Source organism: Cnephaeus nilssonii, assembly GCF_951640355.1.
Source record: "Cnephaeus nilssonii genome assembly, chromosome: 8".
Lineage (NCBI taxonomy): Eukaryota > Metazoa > Chordata > Mammalia > Chiroptera > Vespertilionidae > Cnephaeus > Cnephaeus nilssonii.
The window spans coordinates 21420460-21443115 of record NC_137079.1 but is presented as its reverse complement, the minus strand read 5'-3'; the positions used below and the strand labels follow the sequence as shown (position 1 = coordinate 21443115).

Here is a 22656-nt window from a genome sequence, read left to right as displayed (position 1 = left end):
CCTTCCTATAACTTCATTTTCTCAAATTATGAAAATATCCTATTCAGACACCCTGACATTGTCTGGTTTTTCAGTACTGCTTGAGACAGCATTGTGCATGGGGGTTATTTAGACTCTAAAGGGGACTTGGTATGTCCATCTTTTTTGAAAACTAAATTATCTTAAAGGAGGAAAGCTTATTTCCTCAAAGATCAGGACAAATTTACCCCTTGCCTAGAAGGTTCAGGAGGATGACTTTGGTTCTCCTGGAGGAACATAAAGAGCTGCTTGCCCATACTGCCTTAAGGACGGACACCTGCCACTTACAAACCCTATACAGCTTGTTCATGGCTAAACTTGTCTCAGGGCTGTCATTTTCAGCTTCATGTTAGTGGGGAGTTTCATGAGTCATTGACTTTGGTGGAATGAAGCCCAAACGCCATCACTTTACTGTGTTAGATCCCGCTGGCTTCACTGTAAGGGCTCTTTAAATTTCAGACCCTGCGTAAGTCCACTGGGCCAGAACCTGAAAATCTGATCTGAACTTCCTCAGATTTTGCCTCCAAGGACCTACACAATGCTATCCCCCTATATATTAATTCTCCTTAAAAGAGTCATGAAGATTGTTTTTTAGAAATGGCAGCCACACATCCATTTCTACATTTAAGCATTAGAGTGTATTTCCTAGCCTCAAGCTTTTAGAACTGAGAAAGCTTCGTTTGGAGTAATCATAATAAATCCTGAAACACAGGAATGGAAACATCCAGTCTCAGTGGCCACTGGAGTGACCCTGCACAGTGGTCTTCCTGTCTTTTCTCATCTTCTTCTCTTTTCTCCTCCCTCCTTTCTTCGCCCATAAGAAAGCTGAAGCTGGGACTGGTCACTTCTAGTGAATTCTCAACAGTTATTCAGAGACAGATTAATAAGCTGCCTTGTGACCTTCCTCTGTCCTCTCCCACTGCCCTCTGGCCATTTCACCATTGCTGTGTGTCCAATTAAGGGGGTGGACAGAAAGAATGAAAGGGTTTGACCTTAGGGTGAGAAGGTTCTGCTTGTCATTAGAGGTCCTGTTAAAAGATTTGGAAAAACAAGTTATTATAGTAATGTGTGTATCAGCTGCGAGGTTTGATGTATTTCATTTGTTTATGATTTCTTCACCATCACCCATGAACACTAACATCTGAAATACACTTGAACTATTTCAACCAGTTGACCAATAAGAAATCTCTCTTTGGAAGTGCTTACACATTTTCAAATAAGTATACTATTATTTTCTTTAAAAGTATTAGTCAGATGTAACTTATCTGCTATTTTCCATTTTGGAATTCTTTCTTCCATTTTGGCTGCTTCCTCTCTATTTATCCTCCCATATCTCATGCACTTTATCCAGCACCTGTTCCCATAACAACTTGGTCAAACTGGCTATGTTTTCAGAAGGGTATCTGGTCTATGAAAATCATGAGATCTTATAAGAGAATTATCTAATGGTTTCAGGTACTATCTATGACCTGAGAGAAAAGACAGGAATTCTCCCCAATGTGCCATGTAACTTGCTTTCTTTTGAGACCAACTTTCAACATCCTTTGATGCTTGTTATAACTATTCTATTTATTAGAAGGCAAGTATTTAAGGTCAAGTATACTATCTAATGAAAAAGTTCATGTCATTCATTTAAGAAAAGTTTATTGAATTTCCCCTAATATGATATGTTTAACTGTAATAAAAAAGTAAAGTATCATAAAAATACCAAGTGCTGCAGAAGTTTAGAGATGGGAGGATACTTAGAGTTGAAGCAGCTTCCATTATTATTTAATTTGCCTAGTCCTCAGCAATGCTGCCCACCATCAACTCCTGTGCAATCAATTCTTCAGATCTCAGCCCTATCCCTCTACCCATCGCATGTGGCCAAGAACACTGAAACTGAGAATAATTGCAGCTGAATTTATAGAATAAATGTGCAATCTCAGCTTTGATATGCAGCAAGTATGGATTCTGAGTAATAGTCAGAGTTTGCTCACAGAATCTATTACTGCAACTGTTACTTATGACATTATTTGCTAGTCTGGGAGCTTATTTAGCGCGATCCATATGCCAGGAGAGTTGCAAGGCCACCTGTGTTGCTGCCTTATAGCACAGCACTGGCATTTTTCACATTCTCATCGATTGCTCTACTAAGCCTTTAACTTCATATTCCATCGCTTTTCTCTTCTATTCAGATCTAAGTAGAAACTTGTTTGGCAAAAAGGCAGATTATCATCAGTGACATTTGCATTTACCCAAAGGAGGGTAAGAACATTTTCACAGGCAAGTAAATAAAAGCAAATGATTCCCTCCACTTCCTTTGCAAACTCTTCCTTCATGATTTGAGGGCTGTTGCTTTACTAGATTTTTAACACTTTTGGAAATTAAGAAGAGGGGAAGAATCAGGTAAATGTATTGTCACAAAATCAATGTCGGTGAATTCCCTGCATAGAAAGATGAACTATGTGATTATCTTTCTCTTGTGATGCCACAGTTGATGAACTATCAAGTTGCAGAAAGCTTTCTTACCCAAATACAGTGTATGGGCATACTGACAGTGTTAGATTTCTGTAGTCTTACACACGTTGATGATCAGTTCTGTACTAGATCATTTATAACCATGAGAGCGAGACCAGTGATTCGGGATTACACAATAGGAAGTTGTGACAAATTACATAGGAAAATCCCCTTCATCTCTGTCACGTGTTTCTTCCCATGTAGAAGAAAATCTATTTTTGGTACATTAATGAAAACATAAAAGGCATCCGACAGTTTCTGCAAAGTGAGAATGAGCTAACATGATGCAAGGGGATTTTCAGCAGGCTTTCTCCTGTTCTCTGAATGCCTTGGTGGCCATCTCGGCTGGAAACACAGCAGCCGGCAGAAGACCCTACCCTGTGCTTCTCCTCCTAAGAGGCTGGGATGCAGACTCTGACTGAAGCAATAAGATCCTATGGAAGTTTTACTGAGTAAGGGTAGGCTCATTTAAATGAGGGGCCAGCAAACTATGTACTATAGGCCAGATAGGGGTCCTTGCCTGTTTTTTAATACAGTTTATTGGCACACATTCATGCCTATGCTCTGTTGATTCACACTACAGGAGCAGAGCTGAATCGTTGCCGAGTAGTTGCAACAGACCCCATATGGTCTAAACCAGTGGTCGCCAACCATTTGGACCTCACGGACCACCAGTGATCCGTGGACTACCGGTTGGTGACCGCTGCTCCAAAGGTTTTCTTAAACCAGTGGTCGCCAACCTTTCGGACCTCACGGACCACTGGTTGGCGACCGCTGGTCTAAACTATATACTGTGTGGCATTCCTTCCCAACAGAGGAATCTTGTAAAAGTTTGCTGACCCCTAGTTTACATCATTCTTACTTCATAATTAGAGTACATTTGGAGAGTTAAATTAGAGAATACAGGGGAGGGCAGGAAGTGCCATTCACTGATGTTGAATATGTTAACTAAATGAAATTTAAAGATAGAAGTAGATTACATATATACTTATATTCATGCTATTCCAATTTGCTATTCATTGTGAAAATGTCAAAGGGAGTAACTAGCATTTTTGGAAAATCGACATTTTCTAGGGACCATGTTAGAAATTTTTCAAAAAGTAGGTCATCTATATTTCTTAGGTCAAGGAAGTTTAGACATTCCTGGAGAAGGGAATCTTCTAAAATAAAAGCAAGCCCACAAACAGACACATCAAGTGCTCACATTTCTTGACCTTGGACCCTGGAGGGGGCAGTCTGCTCCTGTGTAGCCCTTTATTGCTCATTAGAGCTCAGAGACAAAAAGATGTGAACCTCAGTCTCCCAGTTTGAGATGCATTTTCCCTGCTGTGCAAGGTCAGAAACTAATGTCTTTAGAGGCAGTCACTGGAGTTCTCTTACATATACTGTAAATGGAGAATAAAATGGAACAAGGCAGGAACATGCACAAGCTCATTCAGCAAATTAATGACGGCATCCATGGAACCTCTGAAGAGTTTGTGGTAATTACTTCTTATAAATGATGAATTAAAAAACATAAATTATTCCCTGGCTGGCATGACTTAGTGGTTGGTTGAGTGTCGACTTATGAAATAGGAGGTAAGGGTTTGATTCCCAGTCAGGGCACATGCCCGGGTTTCAGGCTCCATCCCCAGTGTGGGGTGTGCAGGAGACAGCTGATCAGTGATTCTTTCATCATTGATGTTTCTATTTCTACCTCTCCATCTCTGAAATCAATAAAAATATATAAAAAAATAATTCATAAACTTTTATAGCCAGGTGGATTGAACAAGGAGGGCCCTGCACATCTTTTGAGTCCCTGCCCAACGTTATTTTAAACCAAAATCTGTTTTCTGAATTAGTTTTTCATTCTTGTAGCCACGATGGTCAGAAAGCAAAATTGCCATGGTGTTCATCTTATAAATGAGATATCTTATCCTGTTTCAGAGTTGCTGGGAAATATTCAAATATTTTTTTTTCCTGTCCTCTGACTCACTTTTGTCTTTTTTCATTTTCTATATATGTCTTTTCAAGAATGGATCAGTTCTTTTTGGGCCTGCTGTCTGTAAATTCCATTTTCTCTTGCAGCAATGCCTCCTTCTGATTTTCCTCGGTGAGCCTGGCTACTTTCTAGTGGGGTCCTTACTCTTGCATTCTGGATCCCTTTTGGAACAGGGAACAGCACTCTGTTCTTTGTTGGCAGACATCTACCTCACTTTCAGAGAAGAAAGAGTCAGGTAGCATGTCTGTGAAAGTAAAGAACAAAAAATGGAAATGACAAAGCCAAACAGTAGGAAACTAAGGCTTTGCGTAAAAAAAAAAAAAATAGTACCATAGAAAAGGGAAATAAAATGGTTCTGGCAAAACTACTTGTTCTCTTTTCTATTCATTCTGGAACATGCAAGGTGAGTTTGGAAGAGAGGAGATATTATTTGTCAATGCCTGCCCCTGCTAGTTACCCATCAAGGGCAGCTAAAACCTGCCTGCCCATCACTAGTGCTCTGGTGGCATCACCCTGCTTTTTCTTATCTACTCTCAACTCAACAACAATGTTAGCTCAATAATGAGCAGTGTTGGTTTAAGCAGCAGATGCATTCACGGTGCCTGGGCAAACTTTTGCTTGTCTAATGCCCTCTGCCTACACACCTGAGAGTTATCCTCATACTTCCTTTTTTTTGTATGGAGGCACCTACCTCTGTAGGCTGAGCTTGTCTCCATTAAGGGTTAACTAATGCTTAAGGTTACCTGTTGGTAGGGAGGAGGTTTGAGAAACTTGTTTCTTCTTTGTGTATCTCTTGTCTCAAGACTGTGCTGTGTTCCCTCACGAGCACCAACGTGACATAGCCTAACCCTCCCATTTGTGTGGCTCAGTTAGCAAGCCTGGAGATGGGAGCATGGCCAAAGTAGGGCTTTTTTGTTATGTCCCCAAAGGCAGAGTGGGGTGGCACTTATTTAGCTGGACCTCACATGAAATATGGCCAGAGGAATCAAAGAACTCAGAGCCTGGTAAGCACAAGGGTACCCCCAACCCACTTCATTCTTCAAAGCTCTTTGAGTCTCTTTCAGAAGTTGCCCCCAATTACCTGTTGATGCTGTTTTTCTGTGCTAACATCTGCCAGTCCTTGCCTTTGGCATTGGGGGTGTCAAATGTAGCACAGATCCGCTGTCTGATAGAGTAGGGGATTTTGAAGGCTCTGGGGCCAGTCTGTGCAGGGAAAGTGCTGTCCTCTTGTGCAAAGAAAGTGATGGTTTCTCTTTCACTCTGAAATCAGACAAGGAAGGCATGATCAGATCCAAGTAGAAGCATACCTGATTAACACTTCTATTTTTTTAAGAAAATCTGTGTTAACACACACACAAAATGCTTGCCTATTGTGATGAACTCTATAAAACAGACTGACAAGTTCCCCTCTCTACTAAAGTAGTAAATAACTCTGCAGTAGCATAGTGAATCATGTGCTGGAGATTTATAACAGCCTCTCCCACTCAGGAGAGTCACAATGATCAGCTTCCTACATCTGACGATATATCAGGTGAGGGCAGACTTAGATTTTTATGGTTTTTGTTTGTTTTGTTTTTGGGGAGAGATCTAGAATCACTAGGATGAAACTACCAAATGGCATATTTCAGTTCAGTACAAGGAATGATGCTCTGAGAGTCAGGACTGACCAAAGATGATGGCTGGGAAGCCACTTGTCAGAAAAGCTACAAAGGGGAACGGATCGTATGTTGATCATCTTAAAGTTTATGTGATTCTATAGAAAAAAATTGGTCTTGTTTTAGAATTAAATTGCTTTGGTAGATCTAGCCATGAGTTCAGTGATGAGACCTTGACTAGTCTGTGGAGTGGTGCAGACTGGAAGGCTCTGCCTGCTGTCTGCACCTGGCCTTGCTTCTGATTTAGAGTTGTTCAGTGAGGATTTGTTATTTCAGTATATCATAGCAATTGGGTCATCATATCCAACATGAAATCACACAGAAATGGGCCACACTGGAGTGGATACTGAACTTTAGGTAGACTAACAGAATTTTAAGGCCTGAAAAGTATTTTATTGTATAACTCCCATGATTATTATGTTACAAGACATATTTCCTGACTTAAGGCAGGGCAATGTGCTGAGAAAGTATGGTAGAAACTAGGAATAGAGGAAGAAAAGGAATTCTATGCCAGAAAACATGGTAGTTAATATAAAATAGTACCCAAATGTGTTAATACATGAAAAGGTGTCTTGCCCATGAAGCTGAAAACATTGAAAGTAGCCATGCCATAGGAGTGCAGTAGACAGAGAAACGGCTTCTGGAAGCCCTCCTGGTATCTAGGAATTGACCAAGTCACCAAGCTCTATCTTCACTGTTGGTAGAAGAAAGACCACCTTGATACTTAAAGTCTTCAGAAAAAAATGAATAGAGTGGTATAGTTTGAAGGTGAATGAAATATTATGAGATTAACTCTAAAAATAAGTGTTTTTCTATTTACTAACACATTACTAAGTGTGCCCCATTTCTCTTATACATTTTCCAAATTTAAATATTTTCCATGCATAAGGATGACACTTTATGTAACATTTATGATGCATTCTAAAAGACATCTGGGCCAAGTAATAAGAATCCTGTAGATACATCACATTTTTTGATTGTTTAAATTAAATATTCAGAGGAACAGTAGATTTTCATGCTCTGCACATCTGAGATAAGCAGCTGCTACCTGGTTAGCTTGGGAGTTGTAAATCAATGAGAAATTCCAAGTATTCTGTCTTTTTGTAGCAGACAAATCATCCCCAACTTCCACACTTTTGGAGGAAAGATAAGATAAATTGCTTGAAGGAAAAATTGTAACATGTAAGATTCCCAATTAAAGTTGTTTCTATCAAAAAATAGATTCTTCAATAATATGATATTAATAAGGAATGATGAAATAAGCTACTTGATGATTCTTCCCTTCTCTTCCATATTAGTATAATTTTTAGATCAGTGATACCGTTGCTTTATAGAGTGTAAATTGGTGATAATTGTTAGTTAATTCAGTTGGGTTAAATTTAAGAAGAACCAGCCTGCTTCTAAAGATTGACACAATAATAGCCACTCTCAAGAACAAAAAGATATATTATCTTGATTACTGAAATAATTTTTAAGTGTGAGAGGATATGAATGATTGTATTTATCTTGTAGATAAGAGGCATTGAGGAATATCATGGATGTGAGGCTGAACATAAAGGACCAAATACTTTTAATGAGAATAATCACTGCATTGAGATATTTAAAATCAATATTATTTTATATACACAATTATATATGTGTGTGTGTGTGTTTCTTTTACCTCTCATGGTTCCATTGTTAAATTCATGAAATAGCAACACTAAGATAATCCATTAAAGTAAGGTAGGAATTGGAAGCCCTAAACCTAAATATACAGAGACTTTGGGAGGAGGGGAGTTATTAAAAATGTATTTCCAAGAAATCTTTAAAAATCTTCAAAAGTTTTAGTTCCTTATTATTATTATTATAATTTTATTAATTAATAAAACCCTATATAACTTATTAAAAACCTAGTGGCCATGAAATATAATGCAATTTAATAATTGCTCTATTATTCCTGATTCACTGATTATTACAGATCTGGTCTGGAATTTATTTTGCTTCCTCCCCATCTAATCTCAAATTTTCAGCAATTTATGTATCTGCACTTTTCCTTGAACCATCTACCACAAAAACCAAGATATTTTTAAGGAGAAAAGGATGGTTTTTATTCATCAAATATATCACCAGATGTATGCTTTTCCAAGGAGTGAGACAGTCCTAAGTTTGGAAGGACCTTGAGTGATCATCCAATCAAGACAGTTCTTGACAGGAAGATCTATATGTAAGAAATATGTTCTATTCTTCTAGATCTATAGAATACTAGTAAATACTTCTTCTAGCCCATCTCATTAATAGTTACATCTCATCCTTCTACAATATTAAGGAAAGAATATCCCAATGTTCATATATTTTTATACTCAAAGACAAATTGCTGGTGCTGTGATGTTTGTCACTAGTTCCTAAGCCCCCAAAGAGGAGGCTTTTATTATGGGCAAGGCCCATAGTTAGGACTGATAAATTAGGCCTCCTTGACTGAGATACTGGCGTAGCATGGTATGGAAATCCATCCAGTTTTTGGTCTTGAAGTCAGCTCAGTAGGGGACTCTGGCTATTCTATGACCTTGAACAAGAAGTTTGACATCTTTGAGACTGTGATAGCATGTACGATTGTTATAATAGTAATCCATGGAGTTGTAAAGGTTGTACTAGTATGTGAAAGCACATAAAATGGTGTTTGAAATACAGTGGCTTTCCAGAAAGTTAATCAATTTTCTTCTGACATAAGAAATTATAACAAACTAAATTTGCCTAAGAATTACAGTCTATTCCAAAGAGATGGAGATATACTGGGCCAAGTTCCAGCAGGAACAAAAAATTTGAAGCAATTAATAAAACAATCCTTACAGGATCAAAAGTGTTGATAAAGCTTCTAAAATGCAGTAGCTTACAAATTGAATGACTATCGTCAACACTGAATATCTAAGTATTATTCTCATACTTGCCTCCTTTTATCAAGAGATACTATGTTACCTTCTTCAAGGCATTTCAAAGTGATTGTAAACTTTGTGAAGCATTAAAAAAATAACTGGCGAGTAAAGGATAAGATTATGTTTATTAACTCATTTTCCTTTCATGCACTTCAAAAATTTATTTAAGCAAGGAGCAAAGGTACCAGGATGTATCAACTCTATCACATTCCTTTTACATAAATATTCTATAATAACAGAATTTGATCTGTAATATCTGAGCACCTTAAAAAATAAAAATCTTTTAAACTTAAAATTCTTCTGTTGACCTGTTAACGTATTTAAGGCAGTTTGTTTCAGAGGCATCTTTGTGTTCTGCCTTTTCCTTAATGCTCCTGAATACCAGAAGGAAAACCTAGGTTTTTCTTTTAAAACTTTCCTCTGTTTTTTATTTTACTTTGAAATGTATTGTGTTAAATATGCCATGGCTGTTCAAGAAAGATACTCTAAAAATATCCCACCTAGGTTTCTGGATATACCTTCCCTATCAAAACTACTTTACCACATAATGCTAATTGGCCATAATGAATGCAAATACTGTATAAACATGTCAGTTAAGACAGCTATCAATTTTGAGGCACAGTCCTTTGGAAAGTCACCCGCTCTTCAGAAAAACTATTTGGGGAATTAGCAATACTCATTTTGCATGAACAATGAATTGACATGAGAACGGAGGGAAGTAATAAGTAATAAGGCTACAAATTTTCAAAGAAAAAAAAACCCACCTCTGAAATTGAATTGTATGTGTACAAAATGTGTTAAATCTTCTGCCAAGTTGAAATGAATAAGTATATATTATTTATATCTTTACACATAAATATGTATGTATGTATGTGTGTGCACACACATATATATACACACACACACACACACATTCTACAGGTGAACAATAAAATCTATGTGCTTTTCTAAACTAGCCAGGGATTACTTTAGAATTGCTAAAAAGCATCACATGCCTCCCCTGATTCTATCCCTCGGCTACTCTCAAGTAACCAATGGGAGAGAATGCCTATCACAATCATGGCAGATATCAGGTATCTTTTCACAAAAGTTCCCACTGTGAATTCTTCTGTGACTCCCATTCTAATTCTGCCCTTCAGTAGTGATATGACATTGGACATGGTCCTTTCCATCTTTGCACTTCCATTTCTTTACTTTGTAGAATGAGATTAATATCTACTCTATTTTATATTATTGTATTGATGAGTCTAGGTTTAATGGAAATAGAGATGCATAGAACCTTGAACCTGGAGGGTCTGAGAAACTGTAAGACAACAAGGAGCCAAGACCCTGAAGAAGAAATGACAGCTATGGGCAACTGACTTCTGGAAAACTAGTCAGAAGCAACATAAAACAGCACAGTGGTAACCTTGTGCCTCCTACTGGCACGTGTGTGTATCAATTGTACAGAGACCTAATAATGTTCCAAGCCTACCATGGACTATTGTTAGACTGCTTGTGGGTTTGTGTATAAAAAGCTCTGTATCTTCCCCAAAGGTCCCTTCACAGAGCCTAAGTTCTGATGGGTTATTTCCCTGACCAGTGGGAAGCTCAGTTTAATTCAAAGTCTGAAAAAAAGTATAATTTTCCCTTATCAGTAATAAGGATTAAAAGAGTTGACGAATGCCAATGAGAGTGAGATGGTGATAATCAGTTTTCAAAAGGTAGAGCTGCCAAAGTAAAGGCCAAATGACTTGTCCGGTCAATAATGAGGATTAAAAGAGTTAGTGCTACCTGTACACTAGTAGCATGACTGTGATAGGTATATTTTTCTTATTGTCCTTTAGAAATGGGGTCAGGAGGCCTGTAGACCTAGCTCTCACCTCTAGGATTGATGTCTGCACTTGGAGGATCTGTTCATGGCCTTTGAGCTGCCGGATGCAGATTTTGCAGGACAGCTGGGTGGTGGTGGGCGTGTAGCGCTCCAGGGAGAAGGCACAGTGCAGGGGCTGCCGGTTGCTGCACCACACGCGGGAGAATGGGACTTCCTGCAGGGAGACAGGGAGAGAAGAGGGCTACGGTGTGCAGAACCTGGCTCAGATGAGACTTAATAGCAATAATTATGGTGATGATGACGATGACTGCAACAGAGATAATTGCCCGAGTGACTTTGGCGTAATTGTTGTAGAAATAATGTTCCAGCATATGCCAAGCAGCACAAAGGTAATTAATGTCAATTCCAATTGATAACATTTAAATTCCTCAAGCACACTGCAAGAGCTCAGATTTCACTTGGTGACACAATTAAAAAGAATGCATCAAACACGACTCGGAATGCTTTTCCACTTAAAGGTTCTTAGAAACACTGCTATGGTCCATTTTCCTACCCAAGCCTGGGGAAGGATGATACCTTTTCTCACTGAAATGAAAATTATGCTACAGAACTGATTGCCCAGAACCCGTCCCCATACCATAAACTCATGCTGAATTGTGTAAACAGAACACAACATTGTTAACGTATCTAGCATGAAAATTATATCTACTGAAAAATCATATACATACATGCACATCCCAGAGAGAGACACAAACACAATGGGCCGCCCCACAGCAGTCTAGTTTGCCAACTCTTCATTCAGTTCATCTATCCCACAATTCTGTGTATGGTTCCAGCTAATGAGCAGACACTTACTAGATAAACAATAAGAAATTAGGTTTGGTCCCCACTCTTAAGGGAGTATAGATAGTTGAGTGGCAAAAACAATTGTTACTATATGAAGAGGGAGATTGTAAAATCTATATAGGTCACCCTTTACCCCATTACCACTTAGTGCCTGGCACCGAATGGAGTGTGCTCAGGCATGTGACTTTATGATAACGTGAAGTAGAGGTCAGTCGATATTCTGAGGTTAGAATATTTACTAAAAAGTCTCTCATGCCTACTTATACTGGGCTGGGTCCTTGGCAATGATCACCCTCTAGTACTGTTCATCCTCAATTTTCTCTCTCTGCTCTCACTAATTTGCACTTTTAGGTGTTGTCATAAATGTAGTTTTCTATAATACTGAAATTGAAAGGTGGTCTGGAAGTTAGATATTCTGAAGGTTGACTGGTAGTGAAGCCAGCATGTGTTATAAGACCAGGGGCCATGATTAAAATTCAGTCTACTCCCTTTGAGGAACTATGAGTTATCTAGTTATTCCTGAGCTCTACTGTACACATTTGTTTGTTTCCTATTTTTCCTGTAGTAGTCTCACAGATCCTGATTTTGGATACTTTGGAGTGGGGGGATAGGAAGGGTGTACTTTAGTTACACAAATGAAGAGAGGAGAGTCAGCTTCAGGGAGTATGAGAGAAATACTCAAGCATTAACCCCACATCCCAGCAAGAAATAGAAGGGCTTTGTGTTTTGGTTTTATTTGTTTGCTCTTGATCCTGAATCAAGGAAAAGGCAGTGGACCTTTGTCTCAGGAAGTAGAAACAAGAGCTCAGAAAAGGTCTATGTGCGTGACACCGTGTGGTGTTTTTTGTTGTTGTTTGTTTTTGATGTGTGTGTGTGGTGTTTCATTGACTTCAATCTTGTGCAAGATGTGGGCTATTAGGATGTAACACCATCTTTGCCATCCTCAGTTCTCCCCTGCATGGCAGGGGCTGGAAGCCTGGAAACTACATTTCACAAACTCTCTAGCCAGCATGGGGTTCACATTTCCATTCTGCCAATGAGAGGCACTTATGCTAGACTGAGTGGTAGAGGAGGAGCTGAAGCCACCACTGCCCCTCTAACATCAGCAAAAGCCAGAAGGCGTCAGCTGTTAGCACACGTGAGGTTTGCAGGGGCTTCTGAACGTTCCCCTGAGAACCATCTGGTTTAGTGCTGTTTTCCTGAAAGTCATGAATTTGCTGGCTTCCTAATATCATCAGTGGCTTTCTCTGACTCTACCAGGCTTTCTAAAGGTTCTGTAAGCTCAAACTCCCTCAATTAAGTTTCTCATTGTTTGAAATAGCTTGAGTGGTTGTTGTTTTCTTGACCAAAATAATTCTCTAATTCTCTAAATAAAGTTCCGTAGATCTGAAGAAGTTCTATTAAAAACTGATATAACTTGGACAACACTGAAAGGTGCCACTAGTGGGGTCCACATGGAGACTGTCCTCTTTTAGGGGAAATGCTGGGAGAAGCACGAAGCTAATGGTCACGAAGGGAACTCTTGGCTAGGCCACAACTTCTTATACCACCAGCAGGCCAGCACAGGTCCATTTAATGGCATCTCTTTCTTTCTCACTTTCTTCCTCTACAGAGGCTTTTACTTATGATCTCACCTTGGTAGCCATGGCAGCAGAGGGCACTTCTGATTGGTGCACCTCCCAGCAACCTTTAGGGGAAGTAATTTTCCCTAAAACCATAAAAAATGACTTTGAACCTGCACAAAATCCTATCCCAAATAAAATAATATGTTTGCAAGTTCTGCCATTTCCTCTTGTTATCCATTCCAACATTTTGTTCTTCTCTTTCTGAGCCTTCATCTGTTTTGTAAAACATGGGTAACCCTTATTTCATATTTTAGCCTCCAACACTTCCCTCTCTGCCTATTTGAAGGTCCCAACTGCTCATGTATGCCCAATTGCTATCTCTCTGTGGAGGACCCCAATAGTGACCTCCCTAGTACTTATTTCACTATCATCCATCACTGGCATTATATGGCTAATCATTACAAATCTTTGTATTTAGCCTTTACTTTGTCTGCCAACTCTACCTTTTTGAAAACTGATTATCACCATATCACTCTCATTGGCATTCTACAATTTGCCTATTTCCATTAATGATCCTCATTTCTCACCTTATTATAGCTAACTGTGGTAACCTAGTTCACCATCTTCCTGCCTTTAGTCTCCACTATACAGAGCTAGTGGGGGGATGAGTGCTTCACTGATAAGGACAAAGAAAGCAGTTGAGTGGTGTTCCTTAGGAAATAGGATTGTGGTCTCTCTTCTACCTCTAATCATGAGTGGGGGCCCTGATGTGACCAGATCACCTCCTATTACAAGATTTCTCTGCTGGGACGGGGGCACCAGAATGGCCCCCTGATGCCTACCATACTAAACCCAGTCCCCTGCCTGGCCCTCAAGGGCTTCCTTCATCTGTTGCCCTATTCTTAATAGCCCTCTACTGAACTCTCTTTTTCCAACCACTAAATGTTTATAGAGCTACTTTACACCATCCCCTTCAATGAAAGGAACTATAACATAGGGCTCTCTGGTTAAGAGGTAGTTTTTCTTAACTAAGGTGGTTTTGCCTAAGCTAGCTAAGGAAGTTTTTGTTTCTAAAACTGCAATTTAAATCATTACAGTGTAATATAAGCTCTTGGATTGCAGGTCCAGATAGAGCCGAATTCAAGGTCTAGCTCTTAAACAAATGTACTTTTTTTTTTTTGTAGTGGATGTGAATCCTTGGTAAAGCTACCTGCCCCTAGCCGTACCCTCTCCCCTACCCCGCCCCCCACCCCTCCCACCATGACATTGACCATTTATTGAAAAATGTCTTCTCTGGTATTACTGCTAAATTTCTTATATTTTCTCTTGAAAATACTGGAAGAAAGGTAGGAGAGTAATGCCCACTTCAGAGATAATCTTTCCTTCCAGAAAGATATGAGAATCAGCACACACACACAAATCCTTTTTTCTTTCCATTCCACTGCACACAATCAAAACATTCAAAAAATCTGATTTTAAGACAGGATCAAAAGAATAAGTTTTATTGTTGACTTGAGTAGCAGCTGCCAATAGCACTCAACAAAACATTTTAAAAAAGAAAGAATTAGAAGCACTGTGATTAGTGTGTTTTCAGGGCAATCATCTTTGCTTGCATTTATTAAAAAAACACAAAAAACAAAAGCCACCAAGATGCTCACTGAGCTGAGAGGAATTATGGGGAAAGTAATATGGGAGGACAAAGTGTAGCAAAGTTATGAGTGTTTAAAGAATTCCGGAAATGTTTTCATTTTGATTCCCATTATAATTAGGTTGCTGGCAGATGGAGAGAATGTAAATCATATCCTAGCAGGAGACAGACACTGGGTTCTCCAAGATACATAGCCTGCTGAAAAGACAGCTGCTTTTATGCTGGGGAGGTGACAGCCTGACTTTGTGTGTTGTATGATTTAAAAAATAAATTAATATTTCATTGTGTACTGTTTATTACAGCTTCTCCACTTCACAGCCAGTGAGGAATAAATGAAACTGTGATTAAGTGGACGTCAGGTCCCGGGGACCTATGGAGAGCAGAGCTATTTACCTCCTAGGGGAGGGTTTCTAATCTGTGGAGGGCACAATAGCAGAACCCTAATTGTGGCAGAGACGTAAAAAGCCTGAGATGACGATTTTGGGAGGACTAGCACTGGGGACCTCATTTTTTCTTGGAATCAAATTTGATGGATGCTACTGCAACCAGACCTACGAACTCATATATAGCCTTCCCTGTCCTCTAATACATACCTGTCTTCATAAGCAATAGGGCTGTAGCATAGCATCCCATAAAATGTAACCCCCAGAACCGCAACCAACAGGATTTAAAATCTATACATAGGCTCTCATCCCATAGCTCTGGACCCAAACTTGAACTCATAGCATTCAGAAAACATTTCTCGTGTGGCTGGTTGGTATGTGATAGAGGGAATATTCTAGATACCTCTTAGGTTTGGTACCTTCCTGGGACACTCCACCCTTCCCAGAAGCAAATGGGAATGTTTCTTAGGAGACTAGGCCTTGGGTATCAATTGGAATTTGTTGATTCCCAGATCCCTGATTTGAAGTTAGAGAAAGGGAGAGGGGAATAAGAAGAAAAGGATACCAGAGGTCTTCCATGTATGAGGTTGAACAGTGACAGGGAGCTTTCCATTTGCAGAAGAGACCCATGAAATATGTCAGGAATAGTCCTGAGATTTTCTATCCCACAGTAGCTCTGTTAGTTCCTTTCCAGTAAGTCCTAATGCAAAGCCATTCTCTGTTCTCCATACCCAGTATGTCAGTGCACATGAGGTTCAAGCAGGCCGAACACAAACCCTCCCCAAAGTGCTTTCATCGGATGCCTGGGAGCAAGCTCAGCATGGCCATTAAGACAAGCACAATCTGTAGTCACACAAGCTGGGAAATTTCCATGGTGACAAGGGCAAGAAAATTGGTGGTAGGGATGGTAGAGAGAGATGAGGAATGAAGCAGAAAGCCATTGTGGATAAGAAAAATGAAATGGAAATGGAAACTCAGTGGCAGGCTTCCTGGTACAGGGAAAAGTAAATTGTTTCTCAGCCTTCCAAGACTCTCTAGAATTATGCTCAATTACAGAAGCATATTTATACATGTTCACAACCTCTATGCAATCCAGCCCATTCCAACACTAAAGCGTGTTGGGTTTCAAAGCCTTCTCTACCCAGGGTTCTCTTAGAAATCCCTGGTGTTGTAATTATTGTTTAAGTACTGCTAAAAGGTTATGGTTCTTTCACCTAGTTTTTTTTTTTTTTTTTTTTTTTTTTTTTTTTTTTTTTTTTTTTTTTTATCTCAACGCGTTAAACATAATAGTTACTTTGGACTGAGTCACTTGCATTAGATCCAGTGAAGTGACACCCTTAAACCTATAACGATTAATACAGAAGAATTTACATAAATGTTGGTGCTTGTTTTGATAATATCCTAATGTTCAATTTGGACTGGAAACTTTGAATACTGCTTTCTGGGAAACAGACACATAGGTCTAGGACATCCTAAACAAAATCTTCATCCATAGAAAACATCCCTCCATGCGCAAAGATGCTGAATGTGCCCCCCAAAATCATTCAGGGCTGTGAGAGAAGTTATTGTTCCTTTGAATGCACTAAAACTGTGCATAGAGAGGCAATTCCCAAGGTAACAAAAAGTCTGAAAAGGAAATAGGAATGTACGGCCCTGTCTAATTTGAAAATTCTGTATTTTAGAAATTGAAAGGGTTGGCAGTTCAGCTTTTTTCTAACTCTTATGATGCAGTGAAGGTTTTTTTTCTTTGTGGTTTGGTTTGTTCCCATTCTGACAAGCTGGTATGCCTTGTGCAAGATTTTTTTTTTTTAAATTTAATGAATGCTACAAGGATGAAAAGTTAAAAAAAAAATGCAAAGGGCTGTGCAGGTGATGTTGATGGACAGAATGAAGAAGTTTGAAAGCCTCCTGTGACTCCAGATCAATATGAGTCCACCAGAAGCCTTTCCAGAGTTAAGGAAGTGTCCGGTCACTTGAAGCACAGGGACTCTGACTTCAGAAACTATGGTAGACCAGCTGGCTGCAAATGATGACAAACCTTTCTGGGAATTTCCGTAGAATTCAGTGGCAGAGTCATATGTTAAGAGATCTTTTTATGCTAAGCAATTACTCCAATTCCCTAAAAGTTATCCAAGGAGACTCTAAGCCATTTTGCAATTTTTAAAAAATTATATATATAGTTATATGAACAATAATATATATAATGTATCTTTATATATTTATGAAAGGATTCTAAGGAGCATTACCCTTTCTTTGCCTCTCAATTTATAATTCTTCACATCTTGCCCAATTCATTTGGCAGCAAGCAATTAATATTTTCAGGATATAAACCTCTTGTTCCCACCTGGTCAGCCATAGCTCTCTACAAGTCAAAATCACCCTGAAGAGGTTTCTCACTGACATCCAGTTTATTAATTGCTGAACATGATTAAAACAACATATTATAATGAACTGATTTTTAATAAAAACAAACCAACTAGTAAACCTTGCTCGAAGTTTTAAATTACTGCCTTCCACATATGTCAAGTAACCATTTGAACATGAGAGAGGAGACATGTCACATTACTGAAGTTGTAAGCTCCCTTTCTCCCACCAGTTAGAAACCTGCAAATTTATGCTAATATGTTTAATTACCTGTGTGTAGCCCAAACTGTTACATTTCTCTGACAGTTCTGAGATTATATCCATACTTTTAAAGGAGGAGGAAAGTCAAGAGTACCCTCTTCAAGGGTTTGTGACACACTTGCTGGTTAAAGCAAAGCTGTTTTGCTAGAAACCCATTTGGCCAGTACCTGGCAAGCAGTGAATGGTTTAATTCTCCAGAGGAATGGGGGGATATCAAGGACAGAGATCTGAAGACTAAAGGTATTCCCTTTGAAATGCAGCAACTTTGGTTCTTCCAGTAGCTGTCCACCTTGATGCCTTTCATCTGACACCACTTCCTATAGGACAGGGGAGAGAGAAGAGGCACAACAATGAAGTATCCAGTTGTCTCTGCTTTTCCTTCCATAGATGTGTATGCTCACCACCAAGTATCGCCCAGAAATAGACAAACAGCATGATGGATGCAGTTCTCCTTTACCCTCCATACCCTTGCGAGGTCAAGACTAAGGATTAAAAGCTGCTAATAGGATTTGGGCAGAAAGAAACAATAGTTCATTATGTTATGTTGGCTTTTGAACACACTATGCCTTTCTTTAAAAGACCTCCATTGCACCAAGCAAATTTTAACACTGTTGAATTTCCACAATTGTATGAATTCCATTCTGATATGACTATAATCCATATGTCAGGTTATGTACAAAAACATCCCATCATATTTCACAATAAAGGTAGAAACAGCGCCTCCTCTCTGGTTCACTTGTTGGTCACTAACATAGGTATTATCCATATTTATTCTTTGTCTCAAAACAGATGTTACAGAGTGCACACGTCATGTTCATTTGTACTAATGTTCATAAAAGTTATGCCAAAGGCCAAGTTATGCCGAAGTTATGAGTCAATTTTAGCTCAGAAAAAAAAAATCAAATTTCTGAGATAAGCATGCCTGCATCTTTCACTGAGAAATCGTTATAAATACATTTCATGCAAACACAATGCACATACATCCTATTGAGTAAACCATTTAATTGGTTCCAAATTTGTGTTGTTCAGAAACATTGGAGAGGCGATACAGTAAGTGAAATAATAGATATGACTTCTGTAAAATTTTAAACCATGGGCTGAGGCTTTTCCTGTTACTAGAGATAAGAGACCTACCTAAACCTATTTTTTTAAAACCACCATTAATTTAGTTATAATTTTCTTGCAAAGCTAAGATAAATACGAAAGCTGAAATCCTTTAATTATGTTCTGTAATCTTCCCAGATTCTAAAAAAGATTGTAAGAAGTCAAACAAATAGGTTTATAAGTACAGTATAAATACATTTTAATTATAAATATAACTTACAATTATCAGTGAGTAAAAGCTGCTCCGAAGGTGATCTTAATCTATCTCTTGTGTATGTATAAAACAACATGAATAAAAACATTTCTGACTAAGAAGAAGCTGCCCAGCTTTAATCCTTCATGTGCATATAAATAGGTTGCTAAGTATCTTTTGTTAGGACTGTTTCCATTCTGATGTCATTTTCTCCAGCTCTTTCATCTTGTTACTGGGAGGGTGTTTCTGGGGCCCCTAAGTCAGTGCTGACCTCTGGGATATGGAAATGTTTTCTGTCTAAGCTGTCTAATATGGTATTTATTCGCCAGGCACAGTGGCATTCAGCACTTGAAAAGTGGCTAGTGACTAAGGAATTAAGTATTTCATTTTAATTACATTAAATGTAGAGTCCCACAGGTGGTTAGTAATTACTGGACCTAACAGTGCTATGCTAAGTGATTCCTTATGTTCTCGATCTAAGACTTGGGTAATACAACATGGTAGATGGTATCAGGTTGGGGTCTCAAACCATGGAAAGAAAGTGGCAGGGTGGGGAGAAAGGGAAATTCATTCCTAATGCTGACTTGAGGTCTTTCATAGATGCTGGCTACTGGTTCCTTCTTTTGAGATTAATGAGTGTCCCCTGGAGCTACGCTTGAGCTGGACTTTGGGTGTCCAGAAATGAACTGTCCCTGCCACCAAGGAGCTCACAGTCTACTGAGAGCATCAGAACAGTAGGCTAATGTTATCACGGTACATGTGCAATACATACGAATAGCACAATACATGTGTGCCTAGAAGTTAAGGCAAGACAAAGGGTTCCTAACCCAGATAGGAGGAGCGGCCAGATAGAGGAAGTGATGTTTGAGCTGAACCTTAAAGTAAAATAGGGACTAGCCACCGGAAAAGGAGGGAGAGCGCCTTCTGGACAATGGGCAAGGTTTGCACTAATGCATGGAGGGAAGACTGAGCTGGAGTAGAAGGTGAGGGTGGAAAGTGTGCGGCTGAAGATGATGACCATGTAGGGCAGGGACCAGATCATGGATTCTTGCTTGCTATGCTAAGGACTTGTATTAACAATGCTCAGGATTTTAGGTGCATAGGAATCTTCTGGGGGTTACATATTCTTCTAAAGCAATGGTCGGCAAACTCATTAGTCAACGGAGCCAATATCAACAGCACAACGATTGAAATTTCTTTTGAGAGCCAAATTTTTTAAACTTAAACTTCTAACGCCACTTCTTCAAAATAGACTCGCCAAGGCCATGGTATTTTGTGGAAGAGCCACACTCAAGGGGCCAAAGAGCCGCATGTGGCTCGCGAGCCGCAGTTTGCTGACCACGGTTCTAAAGAGTTCTAATTTTGTAACCCAAAATGGAAACACAAGCTTCTAATCTCATTTCTGTGTTGTTTTAGGCCTCAGTCCCTTACTTGAGTTTATTCATAGCTAAGCAAAATAATTAGCATGATAATATACTGACCTCTTTTTGCAATTCTAGTGCAAGGTTAGAAATAAGTACAAATAATACATGTGCTTTTTAAAACCATATTTAAGCCGCAGAGTTACAACAGCATCCACTCTTCAAAGTATATTTGACCAGGTTTTCTACAGTGCACCCCTTTTCTTTACATCTATCTTGCCTGGATGTACAGAGAAGTAAACCGAGGTCAGGAGATGGAATGATTTCTTTCAGGTCATGCATTACTTAGTGGAGAGCTAGGCTATTTTAATATTTTGAAACTATGTAGACCAGTGATGGGCAACCTTTTGAGCTTGGTGTGTCAAACTTTGCCAAAAAACTGAGCATAACTCGGGTAGTATGTCACTTTGAGGAAAAAACATTATTTCGCAAATGTTTCATCCTCGGCATGCGGCCGCTGATCAGAAATGGCTACGCGTGTCAGTGCTGACACGCGTGTCATAGGTTGGCCATCACTGATGTAGACTCTTCCCACCAGAAGGGAACTTTCAAGTTTTCAATCACTAAGAACCTATTTACAGGTGAAAACATGCAGATCCCCATCCCCCCTTAAAGCCACATGGTTAGTGACCAAGTTAAGACTAGAATAGAGAACTTGTTCATAGTACAGTATTTTTTCTACTACTAGATTTCCCTGCATTTCCCTATGTTATGCTTGATTTTTTTAAAGAAAGAAAAGATGTGGTCAGACTACTATTAACCCTGTCCCATAAATAATTTTTCATTGGTAAGATATATGTAAAGATGATACAAGTCAGTCTGTATTAGTTCTAGGGTTATATATACTAAGTAGTCCCTGAAATGCAGAGTGGAGAATAGAAAAAAAAAAAGAAATTAAAAAAAAATGGATACCTACTTATAATTATCACAGAGGAAAATGGTACCTTTTAAAAGTTTCTGTTCTGGTCTCCAAATTTAAATACAACCATGATTTATGTTTGCTTTTTTTAGCTTACAATGGATTGAACTGACTGTATACAATTAACAGCATCTCCTAATCTCGCACAAAATAGTAAGCAATTACAGTAACAAAAGAATTAATTATTAATTATTAAAATGAAGAAGCCCAATAATGAACTAATCCTTGCATTTATATATTTGTAAAGACACAACTGGTTTCATAATTAAAGAAATAAACACCGAGTATAAGCTTTAAAACACTCTTCAAATAGAATAAACTGTACTTAACAGTTATGCCCCTGGCTTATTGAATTCTTCTCAGGGGCCAGGCCTGGACATCTGAATTTTTACATGCTTCTCAGCCAGTTCTGAATCCTGGCTAGGTTTGGGAATCAGTGATACAAATAACTCTGCTGAGCTAGTTCTGAGTCACCCACAGGGACGCATCACTCAGGAGCGGGGCCTGATGTTCTTGTGTTTTTTCCTATCGGCTTCCTATATAACATGGACCCTCTGTTAAATCTATTGTAAAATTGATATTTGCATTAATTGAACTAGAAAACAGGGTCTGACCAGTTTCTTATATGTAATATGTCACTAAAGGCTCTGGGTGGTGTTCTTCCAGTCTCTGCTCCATCATTTCACATTGGGAGTCGCTAGACATCCGGTTCTAGGAGTTGTGGCCAAGAAACTTGTGCTCTGTGCCTCACTGAGCTCGTTCTGTTGATTTAATGAGACACGCAACACAATTCAGGTGTGCTTCAGGGATAGGAAAACAGGCAGACCGGATTTACATATTTATGAGACAAAACTGTTTGAACTTAAGCACACACACACACACACACACACACACAGAAAAATTATGTTGCTGTGGTGTTTTCCTTTAAATGCTTTACGTGAACAATATTTCCCAAGGTTGCATTATTGATAAATACAAGAACTACATCTGGAGGAAATCCTTTGAAATTAGATTCTAAATCCACATTAATGCCAAGTAAGTAATGAGTACCAAGAGGTACTGAATGGGAGTGCTGGG

At 39.0% G+C, this 22656-nt stretch overlaps 1 protein-coding gene and 1 long non-coding RNA gene across 4 annotated transcripts in view; one reads left to right on the top strand and one right to left on the bottom strand.

The window, feature by feature from the left end:
• Window positions 1-22656, bottom strand: part of UNC5D (unc-5 netrin receptor D) — a gene marked incomplete at both ends in the record, with an annotated part of 503620 nt that overhangs the window by 7360 nt on the left and 473604 nt on the right. For all 3 annotated transcript variants that reach the window (XM_079779640.1, XM_079779639.1, XM_079779641.1), the window contains 3 exons: window positions 5580-5758; window positions 10925-11089; window positions 18110-18259. In XM_079779640.1, the coding sequence (XP_079635766.1) occupies window positions 5580-5758; window positions 10925-11089; window positions 18110-18259 (494 nt within the window). The remainder of the gene's footprint in view (window positions 1-5579; window positions 5759-10924; window positions 11090-18109; window positions 18260-22656) is intronic.
• Window positions 1-22656, top strand: part of LOC307104639 — a 199056-nt gene that overhangs the window by 82864 nt on the left and 93536 nt on the right. The window lies entirely within an intron of this gene.